Source organism: Lissotriton vulgaris, chromosome 7, assembly GCF_964263255.1.
Source record: "Lissotriton vulgaris chromosome 7, aLisVul1.2, whole genome shotgun sequence".
In the NCBI taxonomy this organism is placed as follows: Eukaryota; Metazoa; Chordata; class Amphibia; order Caudata; family Salamandridae; genus Lissotriton; species Lissotriton vulgaris.
In genome coordinates this window covers 234,060,055-234,075,401 of record NC_141695.1, presented here as the reverse complement: position 1 = coordinate 234,075,401, position 15,347 = coordinate 234,060,055, and the positions used below count along the sequence as shown (strand labels likewise).

The window sequence follows — 15,347 nt, the reverse complement described above, 5'->3', positions numbered from 1 at the left end:
TGCTTAGTAAAACACGATGAGGTGGGTGCTAACAACCCCATCAGTAATTCACTTCAGCATGTGCTTAGAAAATTTTTTGATGGTGATATAAATGCCGGCTCACTGTTAAATGCTTCAAGGATTGCTATAATGCTGTACCAGGTGTGTGATGCGATTTAGTTCTGGCTGTGCTGTAATGCATTGCAAAAAAATAAATTCTATGTAATGTACGATTTGCAGTTATAGATGTCCGGGAGAGTGTTAGACTTGGCTTTTTCACCGAGTTTTCCCCAGACTTTTTGCTTTTTGGCCTCCTGTTTTTGTTGGTTTTAGGACTCTGGGCACTTTACTACTGCTATTCAGTGCTAAAGCATAAGCTCTCCCAGTAAATTGTACTATAGATTGGTGCTTCCATGATTGGCATATTTCATTAACTAGAAAGTCCCTAGTACAGTGCACTGAGAGTACCAGGGCATGTAAATCAAATTCTACTAGTGGGCCTGCAGCACTGATTGGGCCACCCACAGAAGTAGCCCTGTAAAGGTATCTCAGACATGCCAATGAAGTGTCTGTACGCAATTTGTAACTGCCATGTCGACCTGGCAAGTGCACTCACTTGCCAGGCCCTAATCTTCCCTTTTCTTACATGTAAGTCACCCCGAAGGTAGGCCCAAGGTACCCCTGTGGGCAGGGTGCGGTGTATGTTAAAGGTGGTACATTTACTAGTGTATGACATGTCCTGGTAGTGAATTACAGTGTATTTCGTTTTTCACTATGTAAAGGCATCTGTCTCATAAGATAGAATGGGAGTTTATTTATAACATATTATAAATATAACTTTCCAGTGGGACAAGATGGAAAGATGTTGTTTAGTATGCCTGAACTAAGAATATAGAAATGCATCTTATAGTAAAGAAGATTTTTATATTGTGTGTTTGAAATTACCAATTTGAGAAAGTGGGTATTTTCTTGTTTATCCATCCTGTGTGCCTCTGCTGGTTTGTGGATTGACTTTCTGGCTTTGGAGTGACAGGGGCTGGGGATGTGCATTCTCTCAGACGGCCAGATGGGGTTGATGTGTGTCGTGCCTTTCCAGAATGAGTCAGGGCTGGACTGAATAGACCTGGGCTGCATTCAGAGCAGTGGGAGGAGTTTTTACTAGCCCCTGAATAGACCTGGGATGCATTCGGAATAGTGGGATGAGTGTTCACTAGCCCTGAATAGGCCTGGTCTGGATTTAGAGTGGTGGGAGGAGATTTTCCTCACACCTGAATAGGCCCTGTCTGCCTTGGACAATGCTGTGTCCACCTCCTGCCACGAAGCTGCACAAGAGAGGACAGAACTGGTTTTGGCTGGGCAAAGAGCTTCTCTGCTACCAGAGCACAAAGGAATGTGTGCTATAAAATGTGGGACCCAGGCCCCAGAAGTTTTGATTACTACAGAACTAAGGAACCTGCCAGGAAGAAGAGCGGAACTGCCACTTCTATTGCGTGCTCAGCTGTGTTGGACTGTTGCCTGCTGCTTCTGACTTGGGCAGGGAAAGGACTAGATTTTACCTTCATCATCCTGCTATTAGAATTTTCTCCAAGGGCTTGAAGTAGAGCTTGCCTCCTCTTGGAAGTCTCAGGCAGATAAAAGTCTTCAGAGAGCTCTTTGGGACTAAGATGACTGCCATGAAGAAGAGCTGGAGAAGGTGTGAGTAGGACCTTCCACTTTGCTGTGTGCTGTGCTGTGGTGAGTGTGTTTCTCCAAGGTGGAGCTTGCCCCCTGCTCAAGAAGTCTCAGGAACAGCAAATACTTCAAGTTGATCTGCTACCAGTACTGGGAACTGTGTGTTTTGTGCTGCAACAGAAGAAAAAGCAACCCAAAGCTGCTGCAGACTCTATTTCCTGAAGGCACAGCAGAGGGCACTGCCACACTACACTCCCCAACCCTGGTCTTACCGGCAATGCCACCTGATGCTGCCACCGCACCGCTGCGTGCACCGCGACCTGTGGGTACCGCACTCCGCATCGCCTCGCTTCACACCACCACGCTGGTATCACTGACAACGACGCTCCCTGCTGACATCGATGCCGCTGCTTGCCCCGTGGTTCGGGGGCACTGCTTGTAAGTTACACAAAGCACCGCCCTTATCCTGCACCGCAGACTTGGCCTGCCAGCACCATCGATTCCAGTTTGTCAGCCGATGACAGCGTTTCCGCAACGATGATGCCACAGCTTGCACCGTGACCTGCCACCACCCCGACGAGCACCGCCTCAAGCCCTGGTCCCCCCAATGCTGCTGGACGACCGTCTCTGAGCTGCTGCCTGCTCCGTGACCCGAGTGCACCGGCGGTCCAGATTTGAACCGCGAGGAGTTCAATCTGCAACACATGTGACTTCAAGGGCCTGACGATTCCTGCTCCAACTTTCAGAACCGACAGCAGATCTTCAGAGCTCAATGAGAGGTCGCCGACGCCATGCATTTCTAAAGGTACTGTTTTGCGGATCTTACCGGCACCCTAGCTGGCCTCGGTGAGCCAGAACTGTTTGGATTTGCTGTTCACAACGATGTAATGGCCCCAGACGAAGATATCAACTTCAAGGAACTGTATTTTAAGTCTATTTTTGATTATTAAGACTTTTGAGAACTGTATGGTGGATTTGTGTCGGTTTTGGTCTTGTATGCACAGATAAAATATTGGTTAATATTCTAAATCTGGTGTGGTGTCCTTTTGTAGTGTTGTCACTGTATTACTGTTGGTTATGGGCAAATGCTTTACACACTGCCTCTGAAATAAGCCTGACTGCTCGCGCCAAGCTACCAAGGGGGTGAGCAGGGGTTATTTTAGGAGTGTACCTCCCTTACCGTGACTAGGAAGAAGGGTCCCTACATGGACAAAGGTGCAAACCCTTGCCAACTAGAGACCCCCATTTCTAACAGGTTGCATTGGGTGCATTTTCTAGGCCTATCTGCCGCACATGCATCTTTTCATGTCCTTTCTCCTTGATTGTTGACGGCAGAAAGTCCATTGTACTGGCAAATTTTCCTGAAACATAATTGCAGTTTATGATCATGTATTTGCACATATCCTGATATTGTGAATGCGGATGTCGCACTTATTCTCAAATTGCCTTTGTACGCAGTGAAGCACCGTGTAATGTGCAACGTTTCCATTGCCTTTCAGAAATTTCAGTTATTGTTAAGTCAAAATAAACATAAGCTAAACAATGGTATTGAAAGATTTTCCTATCAGGCTTTAATGTCTGTCAAGTTCAACGATTCACATTTTTTTAGCAAATTTCAAATAGCTTGACTGCCTTGGAGGGGCATATACATACCCACATTAATAATTGCTTCAGAGGGTGGTTCTGAATGTGATACTACTTACTTTCTAGTAACTCTTGAAAGATAAAGCAACACCACAATTGCACCTTAGTTGGTATTTGATTTACTTTTAGGATGCTTGTTGGTAAATGCCATGCACAGCGATATTGGTCAATATCGTATTTAGTAAAACTACCAGAAAGTATATATACATACCATGATTTTGTTGGGGTACTCCTTGCTGATGATGATTTCAAATTCATACACGTTGACTTGCACAAGGGATGTGTAAGATACAACTTTTCTTCCCCGATTATCATTCTGGACAAAAACTTGGAAATCCACCAAATCATCGCTCTTCTTGCACAATCCTGCAAACTGGTAGACACAAGTACCCATAAAGTTGTATCGCACACCATCAAAGGTGACATGGTGTGGGTCACCAGAGGCTGTGCAGGTGCCATAGCTTAAGGGATAGCAGTCTTGGATGCCTTTGACCACATCGCATTTTTCAGTTGATTTGCACTTGGTCTCTTTGCATTCCAGTGTGTTGGTCTCTGGATTGCATGCACACTGTTTCGTACACTTGTCATTGCCCCAGAACTTCTGGCCTGGTGCACACTGGCACCCTTGAAAGTGACTGTTCGGTGGGCACTGGGCAGCTACAAGAAGAAATGAAATGTTAATGTTACTTGGCTAACTGTGACAAATAGTGCTTTGCTATTTGTTTCTTTACTCTTGAGTGAATTATTTGTGAAAGATTGCAAAGTGATAGCTCACTAGAAAATGTACTCCCTAAATCTATATAGCAGCTCACATAATCAGAGCTGCATATGCATTCTCAGCAGCATTGCACTAGTTTAATTAGGTATCAGTGTGCAGTACTCTCTACAGACCTTTCCCATTTGTCTCTTTTTTACACACGAAACTGGTCATTCTGCTGTGCACAATACACATCTCTAAAGCCCAGTCATTGGAAGAATGTGTGTAATTGGCATGTATAACCTCTACATGCCCCCAAGAAGTGAGAGCAGCAGTTGCAGATCAGCGGAAGTGATTCTGTTTCATACTTACCGCACAGGACGGCCAGTAGGGCCCATAGCAGCAAGAGTTTATTGTCACCCATTGCTGAAAAAGAAGAAACAACTTGTGGGTTAGGAAAGAGGACATACAAGTCAGAAATGTATGTTGGAGAGAGGGGGAAACAGTGATTGTGGATCTTAGGCCAGAAAAGTGCAGGAGATCATCTGTGAGGACTGCATGGTTTCTAGGCGGGGAGAGGTGAACTGGGAATCATAGATATTAAGCCTGTGAAGTGCAGGCTGACTCAGGAGATCAGGTGTGTGGATTCTAGTGCACCTAGGAGGAGAGATGGGGCGATAGAATGAATGTAGAAAATGAAGGAGGCCCCATCATGTCAATGCAAGCATCAGTAGAAAGACGTGTAAAGATGTATGTGTTAAAGGAAAAATACAGACTTAAGTTGTCTTCAATAATAGAATAGAAAATCAGAGCAAATGAGTCAGGAACTGGGGGGAGGTAAGTAGACATGAGCTTAGTAGAATAGAGACATGTCATTAGACACAGCAGAAATAGAAAAATGACAGGAGTCGAGAGGTTAGTCTTTGCAGAACAGTAGACATGTAGGGATATTGGCGTTGCTAGGTTTCAAAGCACGAGACAAGCCAAGGACACCAGTAGTACAGTGATGGCGAGATGATGTAACAAACAACATGTGCACAAGTGGCATTCCATAAATGTCATTAGATGTTTTTTGCAGAAACTATTAGCTTTTGATATAATGTTGTGCTTGATACAATATTCAAATATATGACGTAGGTGAGGTTACAAATGTAAACAAAAATCTCCCCTACATTGTGAGTCGAAGGTCAAGATACTAGTTCCATGGAGCTGAATGAACTTCAGCATGCATTATATCAACTCTGAACTATATTGCCAACTGAAGGTGCGTCGTCTTTCGTCAGGCTACAGGGGGACGGGAATCACGGATCTTAGGCCTGAGAAGTGCAGGTTGCCTCATGAGATCAGGTGTGAAGACTGCATGGTTCCTGAGACGAGAGAGGGGGAACTGGGAATCACGGATCTCAGGCCTGAGAAGTGCAGGTTGCCTCATGAGATTAGGTGTGAAGGCTGCATGGTTCCTGAGAGGAGAGAGGGGGAACTGGGAATCACGGATCTCAGGCCTGAGAAGTGCAGGTTGCCTCATGAGATCAGGTGTGAAGACTGCATGGTTCCTGAGAGGAGAGATGGGGAACTTGGAATCATGGATCTCAGGCCTGAGAAGTGCAGGTTGCCTCAGGAGATCAGGCGTGAGGACTGCATGGTTCCTGAGAGGAGAGAGGGGGAACTGGGAATCACGGATCTCAGGCCTGAGAAGTGCAGTTTGCCTCATGAGATCAGGTGTGAAGACTGCATGGTTCCTGAGAGGAGAGAGGGGGAACTTGGAATCATGGATCTTAGGCCGGAGAAGTTGAGCCTGCCTCAGCTGATCAGGACTGCGTGGTTCCTAGGAGGACAGAGTGGGAACAGGGAATCATGAATCTTAAGCCTGAGAAGTGGAGAAGTGCAGGCTGGCTCGGGAGCTCAGGTGTGAGGTCTGCAAGGTTCCTGGAACAAGAGAGGGGGAACTGCGAATCATGGGTCTTAGTCCTGAGAAGTGCAGACTGTGTCGGGAGCTAAGGTGTGATGACTGCATGGTTCCCAAGTGGGATAAACTGTATCTCAGGCTGGGTGGTCATTATGTACCTCATATTTCGAGAGCACATTAGGCCACCGATGAAAAGAGAAACACAGGCTATTTGGAGGTAAAGACCACACAGTACCTTCAGATGCAAGGAGAGCTAGAAGGGCTCGAGATTACATTGATAATTTCATCAGTGGATCCCTGGTGTGAGTGGAGCAGGGTGATAAACAAGGTGGATTGAAATATATTGGGAAGAAGGCACGGGTAATCTCACTCTATCATTACATGCATTTTCAGGTGGTTTGAGTTACTCACTAAAAATCCTCCCAGAATTCCAAGGGGAAATGAGCCAGTAGGTCAGGTATTGGCTGCCAGCCTGTAGGCTCTTTCAATGCTTGTTTTGTTTAGTCAGAGTTTGTGTAAATCTTTATTGTTGGGGAAGTTTTCAGGGCCCTTGCCAAACTGCTAATATAAAAAAATTATCATTCATTCGATAACTTTATTTCGGTCACAACGGACCATAAAAATGCATAATAAAATACATACATGAAAAAGAATTAAAAGATTAAATAACATAAAGCAATACAAGATCAATCTCAATCATATATATGCACATTATTCACAAGATTAAAACTATGACTTAGTCCATCCCCTCATAAAAACGAATAAAACATTGAATTGGTTATCGAAAGAGTTCATTACATTTTATACAAATGTTCCTATTGTCCAGCTAAATCATTAAAAAAATGTACGTCTATGCAACATCCCGTTTAAAAAACACGAAACGGCAAAAATAATGGGGGGGTGGGTGTCATACTTTAGAACTCCAAAAGCTTGAGCACACTGTCTGAAACCTAGGTTTCTGCAAATTGGTATCACCCAACGATTCCGTACAGCCTAATAAGCAGGGCAGAAAAAAAAGACATGAATTTCATTTTCAAGATTGTGTTTACATGCTGGACACTCAGTGTTCTTATTGCTGTCCCATTTGCTAGTAAACGCCATAAGCGGAAGACTACCCATCCTGAATTGTATGTATAGTTTCCTCCAGTGATGGATAGATCAAATTTAAAAAATCTTCCCTTTTATAATCTTCTTTCACTTGAAGAAACTCAATTGTGAATCTTCCAAATGTGGAACTCGCATGGAGAGACGATAGATTATGGTGCCTGAAGTGGCGAACCAAATCAGCCCTGGTTAGCGCTGGGCAAGCTACGTCAAGTGTTTCCCAGAGCTCGGGTAGGCCAATCCTAGTGCTAATTGCCTTGATGTGTGTTAGCCACAAGATTTTCTTTGTTCTCAATACAGCCCAGATCTCCCAAAATTCGTTTTTATAGTAAGCAAGTTCAGGCACTGGCCATAATCTTCTCCAGTGCGTTAGAGGCCGCAGTGCCACTTCCTCCTCAATAGGGAGTAGCCGTAGGTCCATACGGAAGGGTACTAATGGAGTACTCACTGGAAGACCCAGTATATTCCTCATTGATGTATGCTCTGCCTTCATGAGGTTAGTAGGCCTTTGGTGTCCCCAAAGTTCCACCCCATACAAAGAGGCCGCTCTAGCCTGTAGTTTGTAAATTTCAATGACAGGGGCAGCTGGCTTAAACTCAGACACTCTACGCATTTTCTGAATCCCCCACCCGCCACTTGGGTTAACTTAAGAGCAGCGTTTGCTAACTGGGCATCCCATTCCAGATGTTCTGCGAGGGTAATGCCCAAGTACTCAAAGGTCTTTACTCGCTCCAATGGAGTTCCGTCTAGAAGTGGGTTTGGGCGTGTCTGCCTGGGAGAATTAAAAATCATAAATTTAGCTTTAGCTAAATTTATCTCCAGGCCTCTCAGTGCACAGAAATCAGCAAAGCCGTCCAGGGTTCTTTGGATGCCCGTTGATGTTTTGGTCAACAACAAAGTGTCGTCCGCGAACATCAACGCGGGAACCCGACCTGAGACTAGCCCCGGGGTATCAGTATCATTTACTCAAAGTAGGTGGTCTATAAGCCCATTAATATATAGACAGAATAAGGTGGGGGCCAGGACACACCCCTGGCGCACCCCCTGTTTCACTGGGAAGCGAACTGACAGTTCTCCATGCTTCCCACACCTGACTTGTGCATAAGTATCAGTACGAAGCCTCATTAACACGTCCAGGAGATAGAGTGGTAAACAAAGATCGAGCAGTACACTCCACAGTTTATCCCGTGGGACCAGATCAAACGCAGACCTCAGGTCAACGAAGAGGCGGTAGGGGCTGCCACCCTCCACACTCACCATTTTCCAATACAAGACCTGAAGTCTGAATATCTGGTCCATAGTCGATGTACTCATCCTGAAGCCAGCCTGAAAAGGGCTCAAGATCTCGTTTTCCTCGATCCAACCCTGGACTCTGTCTAGGATAATCCGTCCCATCAGTTTTTGGGTGATATCTATCAGGCTGATAGGCCTGTAATTGGACGGTTTAAGAGGACAGTCTTTTTTGTTGATAGGGACTATCCCTGCTCCACGCCAGGTATCCGGCGGGTCTATGCACTTTAATATGACATTATAAGAAACACATAAATATGGTGCCCATATTTTTGGGTCAGACCGAAATAAATCCCCTGGGGGCTTATCTAGGCCGGTGCCTTATTAGGTTGTAGTTTGACGATGGCGGCCACAACTTCACAGGAAGAGGTCTCTCAGACCCCCTCCAATCAATGCTCATGGAGGAGGCCTGAGATTGGGGTTGAAGAACCGTTATCGCCCGGACATGCATACAGTGCTCCAAAATGCGCTTCCCAAGCTGCTGCAGCTATATCGGGTTCAGTCGCCAATCTAACCTCCTTCCCCCCCCAGAACTAACAATTGCCCAAAAAGATTTGGAGTCCTTACACTTAAGTGCAATTCTAAGATCATCCCATTTATCAGCTTCCCAATCTTTCTTTTCCCTTTGGATGGCCCGATTGTACTTAGGTCGACATTGTTTAATCCTTAGCTTGTCCTTAGCTTTTACAGCAATTAACAAATCTTTTTTGGCTTTCCGGCAATTGGCATTGTACCAGGGTTGGGCTGAGACAGGTTTTGCCTTTTTACTTTCTTCCGGGTAGAACACATCAAACAGTTTGGAAGTCAACTGTTTGTGTATTTTCAGCGGCCTGTCCTCTAAACCTGAATGCATATCTATTTCCCCAACCTCTCCCATTTCTCTTAGATGTGTCACGGCCTCTTGATATATATGTGTGCGAGTTTGTTTGGGGAACCTTGTATATGTGGCCATTTTACTCTTCGCCTGTTGTTAGTTAGCGAGAGAGGATGTTGTAATGAGTTGGGCTCTGGTGCAGGGTTAGACAGGCTCCAACTCCCTGGTTTAAGTGTCATAACCAGGGCATTGTGGTCAGTATCTTTCCTCGGATAGATCTGAAAGTCCAGAAACCTATCCCATGTTCTGGGTTCAACCAAAATATAATCTATAATGGAATTTTGCCCTTCTCCGTTGAAGGTCGGTAGACCGGTCTGTCCGATTTTGTCCTTCCATTTCATGCCCTCAGAGAAGATGAAAGAGTAAACAAATTTATTTGGAGGACCAGTGGCGTCCATGCTCTGACTGATGGAATCTGAGGTTCCTGGATATGCCAGTACTGGTCCTCATCGTCTAGGCCATCTAAGCTTGCGTCAGTAAAGGGCTCAAACTGACAATTAAAATCACCCCCTACTATTGGAATAACTGCTGGGTCAAGAGTCAAAATGAACTGCCTCAGTTGATCAATTACTCCAGACTCTTGCCCGCTCTGCATAGGCCTTGAATAGATGTTAAGTAGGGCAAATTGTGCATTATCTGGGAGAGTTAGAAGGACACATTGTACATCAAGAGAATTAGTTGGTATCTGCACTGCATTAGCACCCAGGTGAGTACCCACCCAAATGCTTAATTCCCCCGATGGTCTACCCCTACCCTTCGTTGTAGCCAATATACTAAAAGTGGCAAAACCTCCCCTCTGGTTATCTTCCAGCACCCACGTCTCCTGCATTAGGCAAACATCAAACTTCTCTACAAACGATCCCCAATCTGGGCATAGTAGTTTATTTTTAATCCCGGCCAAATTCCAGGAGAGAATTTTAATATTTTCATTAGTCTCCCCCCCCAGGATTTCTTTTCCTTTTGTACCATAGTGCAGCTATAGTCCCCAGCAAGTGGGCATCAATAAACTCCCCCCCCTCTGCTAGGGTTTGGCCCCTTCTCCCCTAAGACTCTATTGTGGTTCCTTCCCGGTACCATCGGAAATACAACGCAACTTGCACCCTCCTGTATTACTGGAGACGAAACTCCAAGCAATACACCAACATACTTACTCCCACTGCCCCCCCCCTATCGTTACCCCTAATAGCCTCCCGGGCACACTCGCCCCCCTGGGGACCAGGTAAGGTAGTAGAACATTCATTTGCCTCAGAGCCTGCCCTAACTACTGATGGGCCCTGATCGTCAATGTGAGGAAATAAGGACAGGCAGCTCCTTGGCCGTCAATCAAACGCTGAATCTGTTGTTTTGGGGAAACATAGCCAGTATAGGGGTGTGGAGATTGGCTCTCTTACAATTAGCGTACCCAGCCTGAACACTAGGACCCAGAATATCCCGGTCCCCCCAAAACTGACCTCCTCTATTGAAACTAAAATCAGTAGGAGTAGCAGGATAGAAGTAAGTTAGGGGGAGGGATTGAATTTGCGGTACTGAGCGTACTGGGTCCCAGTTACAGATATGTTCAACAGCCCATCTGTTCCTAAAATTAATTACAACACAGTCTCACGTAATATTTTTTTTCGAGGCCCCACCCAATCCACTCATTGAGCAAAAAGAATTTTGCTAGATACCTGTGTGGGAAGTGGCCTATTATACTTCAGCCATTGGATACATTTATTTTTCAGCTCACTGTAGACCTCCCTTTTTCCCTGGCTCAAAATTGGGATCCCTACAAGCACTACCACATACGGTGTGGACTCAGGAGGGAGATCTACACATGGTAGCACTTTTTTTGATACATCACAGGTCGTAGGGCTATTTGCTGGAAGTTGTTGGTTCTCAGTCCCTCTGCCCCTCCCCCCCCATTCTCCACGCTTCTAATCATTACTGGGTTGTTATTCACAGCAATGTCGCTAGGTTGGGGTAGGAGGTCATTAGACGGTACAGGTGGGGGGGATGGATCAACTACGTTGTTCGCGGCAGACGGGGCAGAATGATGGCAAACTACATTAGTTGGCCTAGACAGCCTCTCTTGATTACCATTACCACCTTTGACCCGTGTTCCATCCTCTACCTGGGCAGGAGCAAACAATAACTCAAGGCGCGAAAGTCTATTTTCTATAATATTGAGTCTATCATAGAGAGGAAGACATGTCTTAGTAATAATAATTTCCATTTTGAACCAAAAGTCTATGGCACACATCACCAGAGCTTAATGTAGGCATAATCCTTTGTACAATGGGCTGGCATGTAACGGGACTGTTAGGAGCTCTTATCAATGAACTTTCCCCCACATTGCTGCATTTCTGGATTTTCGCTTTCCTGTTTTTCAGAGGGGCTCCTCCGCGCTTCCTTTTGGTAATTGGATCTAATGCAGGATGTTTAGCCCCCACTTTAGAACTAAATGCAGATCGAGTTTGCAGTCTCGGAGTTGATGGTCCGGGGTGCTCAAAGTTTTGAACAGAAACACATTGAGCAACTAATGTGGCACCCATACTAGCTGAGGAAATAGGCGGGCCTCCAGCGACTTGTGGTAGCTGGCTACCCTTGCCAGTGTCGCTTGGAGGGGCAATATTTATAGTTTGTTGTTGCTTTGGCGACGGCGCCTGGTCCAACCTGCCCATAGACAACTGTTTGTCAAAGGCGGGATCCAGGGATAGCCTCCTTTCGGTCATTTCTATTTCGTGTGCCAACATAGACAAAGCCCTAGTAAGAAATTGGTCCAGAGTACCTACAATCGACCCACCACAAATGGACTTCCTGCCCTTCCCACCTTAGAAGTAGTCATTGCAGGAGGGGATCGCAAAACAGCTACTCCTCTGTTCAATTGCAGTAGTTTTTACAAGAAGAGTCAAATTGACAAGGGCGGTCTACTATACAGGTACTAACCTTTATGTGTTAATTTGATTGCAGAAGTAAAGGGGGGGGGCCCGCCCCGTCCTCGTCCGTGCTCAAACGGGCCCTCGTCCATGCTCAAACAGGCCCGCCTTTGGCCCGCGCCCGTGCGCGTCCCGCTACTCATCCGCAGCCTCTAACCGACTCTATGCGGCTACTCCCATGCTCCTGTAATGATTTCCAGCAGTGATTCCCTATAATTCCTTATCACTAGCGAAATCACAGGTCCCCAGTTCCAGTTCCATTTCTCCAGGTTCTTCCACTGCTATCGCTGCAGCTACAGCTGCTTATCTCTACTGTGTGTCCCCTTTCTGCGCTGTTGCCTGTCAAGGGCTTGCTGAGGCTGGCCTGCTCTGTGCTGAAGTTTGGAGTATGCTCCTCTGTAGCCCCCACTCTGTCCCTGGCGCTGGTATGGTTGTTGATGTGGTTGTAAGTATGGGTGCCACAAGCGCTGCTACAGGGAGGGCTGCGGGCAGAGGCCCGGCTTACTGTTGCAATGCGGGGCCCTTCGGCCGTGTTGAGTCATCGGGCAGCGTGTGAGCTGAAGGTGGCGGCTTCGATTGCCGGGGGCTAGATGCCAGTGGTTCGGCGTTTTTACCGTGTGGTTAAATTATCGATTGCAGAAATATTTTTAGACAAAAGTCATTGCTATAGTAGTCCCTGAAAGGAACTACTTTGTGCATGGATGTGATCTTTGTGAAATAGCAGAATGCTATCACTCAATGTGGGATGACTCACTGCCCCATGCTGGATGGGCTAGTGGGTTTAAGAAAAATATGAAAGACACAACAGCAGACCAATGAATTAAGAGGGTTGACCGAGAGCCCCTTTAAATAATTATATTGTAATTATGTATATATTTTTATTATAAAATCAAAAGGTCTTGGATAACACCAGACCAAAAAAGTGGGTAAAGAGGTTTATATGCTGTCTGGCTACGCTAGAGGGACTCTCCAGAGGAAAACTAAAATGCCTTACTTCAGGCAAGGGGCTACAAAGATGAAACCTCTTAATCAGCAATAGTTAGAAGGGTGCCAGATCCAACACAGACATACATGAGACAATAAGAGGTACAAGCTAATAATCGCCAAGAGTTAAATGTAAACCATAATGCAAAAATCAGAGACTAACAAAAAGGCTACATATCAATGAATGTCTTTGTTTCAAAAATTATCTAAGCATTTACAATAAGTCTATAAAACAGGAATGGATGGCATGCTTGATTTTACCTCAGCCACTGGCAATCTCTGGGACCCGCATCCCAATCCATCGTTATTTGCAGACCATGCCACCCAAGTTTAATCCTACCTACATGCAGATCAGCCTGAAGCCTACTCCAATTGTAACAGTCCAGTCCAAATTTCCAAGCCAGGTCCCCCCTAAACTCAAACACAAGCAGCTCAGGATTTGTTTTACCCTAGTTATGGGCTCATCAGATGAGTACAGCTTGGATCAAGTGGCAGTGAGCACTGGACCCACGTCTGGGCATCCCCGTCCCTCTTAAGCGATACAATAAGTATACAAAACAGAGATGGATGGGATGCTTGAATTAATCTCAGCCACTAATAATCACTCAGACCGCATTCCAGTCCATCTTTATTTTGAACACTAGCTACACGCAAATCAGCTTTGACTCTGCTCCAGTAGGAACAGTCTGGTGCTCACTGTGCACTGGAATCGCTCTAAACCTAGCTGAAGAGCCCTTAATAAGTGTGAAACTGGTCCTAGGTTGCTTGTATTGCGAGTTGCAGATAATATTTTACTCTTTGGTGAGTTCGATTCACAGAAATGCTCTCTCCTTTCTTTGAAACTTAAAAGGAAACACATCACGAGCATCCTGGTGAAGTCGATGTAGTGGAGACTACATTAACCAGCATACACCTAATCGTAACACAGGAAGTCACATGTGTTACGGTGTTAAAAGAAGGACTTAGAAAATGAGTCAACATCCCGTGAACAAGCTTTGTAAGAAGCGAAACGCGTTGGGTTTAGGTTGAAAAATAAACCGCTGTAAACTTCACCAAGACGAGTGAGTGCGTTTTCATTTTCCCTTGGGGAAACCGAAAGCATTTATATATATATATATATGTATACATATATATATATATATATATATATATATATATATATATATATATATATATATATATATATATATATATATATATATATATATATATATATATATATATATATATATTTCAATGAAAAAACCATAGGTTATAGACCATATATAGTTAGGAATTAGCATTTACAAAACCATATTTTACTCACACAAAACCATTGAAATTTCATATATAGTTAGTTGCCCTAACTATATATCGTGCACCCGCAATCCACTGCTGATGATGTCACATATTACATCATTCATGACATGGTCAGTGATATCACTGATGACATCACTGATGACATCTCAAATGACATCACTGATGACATCACTGATGACAACACCCAGTGACTGTATGTTTCAGTAAAGTTAAAATATGTCTTACATATTGAAGAATGAGTGGATGTATAAGTGTCTGGATGAAGGATTTAGTTGGTGCATGACTGACTGTATGAGTGAGTGATTAAATGTGTCTCACTGAGGGCATGAGTTAGTGACTAAACTGTCTTAATTTGTACATCATTATGTCTGTTGTTCTGTAAACTGCTGCATGTGTTGATCAGTAGCTATATGAGTAACTATATGGGTTATTGATTGGTTGCCCAAGTATTTGTATGGGAGACTGGATGTGTGTATGGGTGGCTGGGAGGTGTATGACTCTGTGCATACATACGTGAGCAGTTGATTCACTAGATGTATGGGTTCAAAAGTGCATGTGGAAACAGCTGTATGGGCGGTTGACTGTGTGCATGACTGTATTGGTGAGTGAATGGATATCTCAGTGCTACATGTCAAAGTAAGTACATATGTAAAACACAGTACATGTGAGAGTTGACATATATAAATAACTGTGCATAATATATATATCATTGGGAGCTTGTAACAGGGATTATATAAGAGAGTAAATATGTGTTAGTATATGTTTGAATAAGTAAAGTGTCTATAACTGTATAGTTGAGAAAATGGAGGTGTGAATGATTTCTTGCATGAATGACTAGGAGTGTGAGTAACTCCATGGATGAGTGACAGTCTGTGAGTGTCTGTTTACACTGATTGTATCTAAAGTTATATTAGAATCTGAAGAGTTTCATCGTATTATCACATGAATGATATCATCAGTGATGTGATCAGTAATGTCAAAGGA

General features: G+C 44.6%; 1 protein-coding gene across 1 annotated transcript in view; it reads right to left on the bottom strand.

The window, feature by feature from the left end:
- LOC147701272 (IgGFc-binding protein-like) overlaps positions 1-15,347 on the bottom strand; it is a 901,303-nt gene that overhangs the window by 411,146 nt on the left and 474,810 nt on the right. Inside the window, exons 24-25 of the mRNA XM_086929332.1 lie at positions 4,364-4,417; positions 3,506-3,951 (exon numbers count right to left, since the gene is read on the bottom strand). Coding sequence (XP_086785458.1) covers positions 3,506-3,951; positions 4,364-4,417 — 500 coding nt within the window. The remainder of the gene's footprint in view (positions 1-3,505; positions 3,952-4,363; positions 4,418-15,347) is intronic.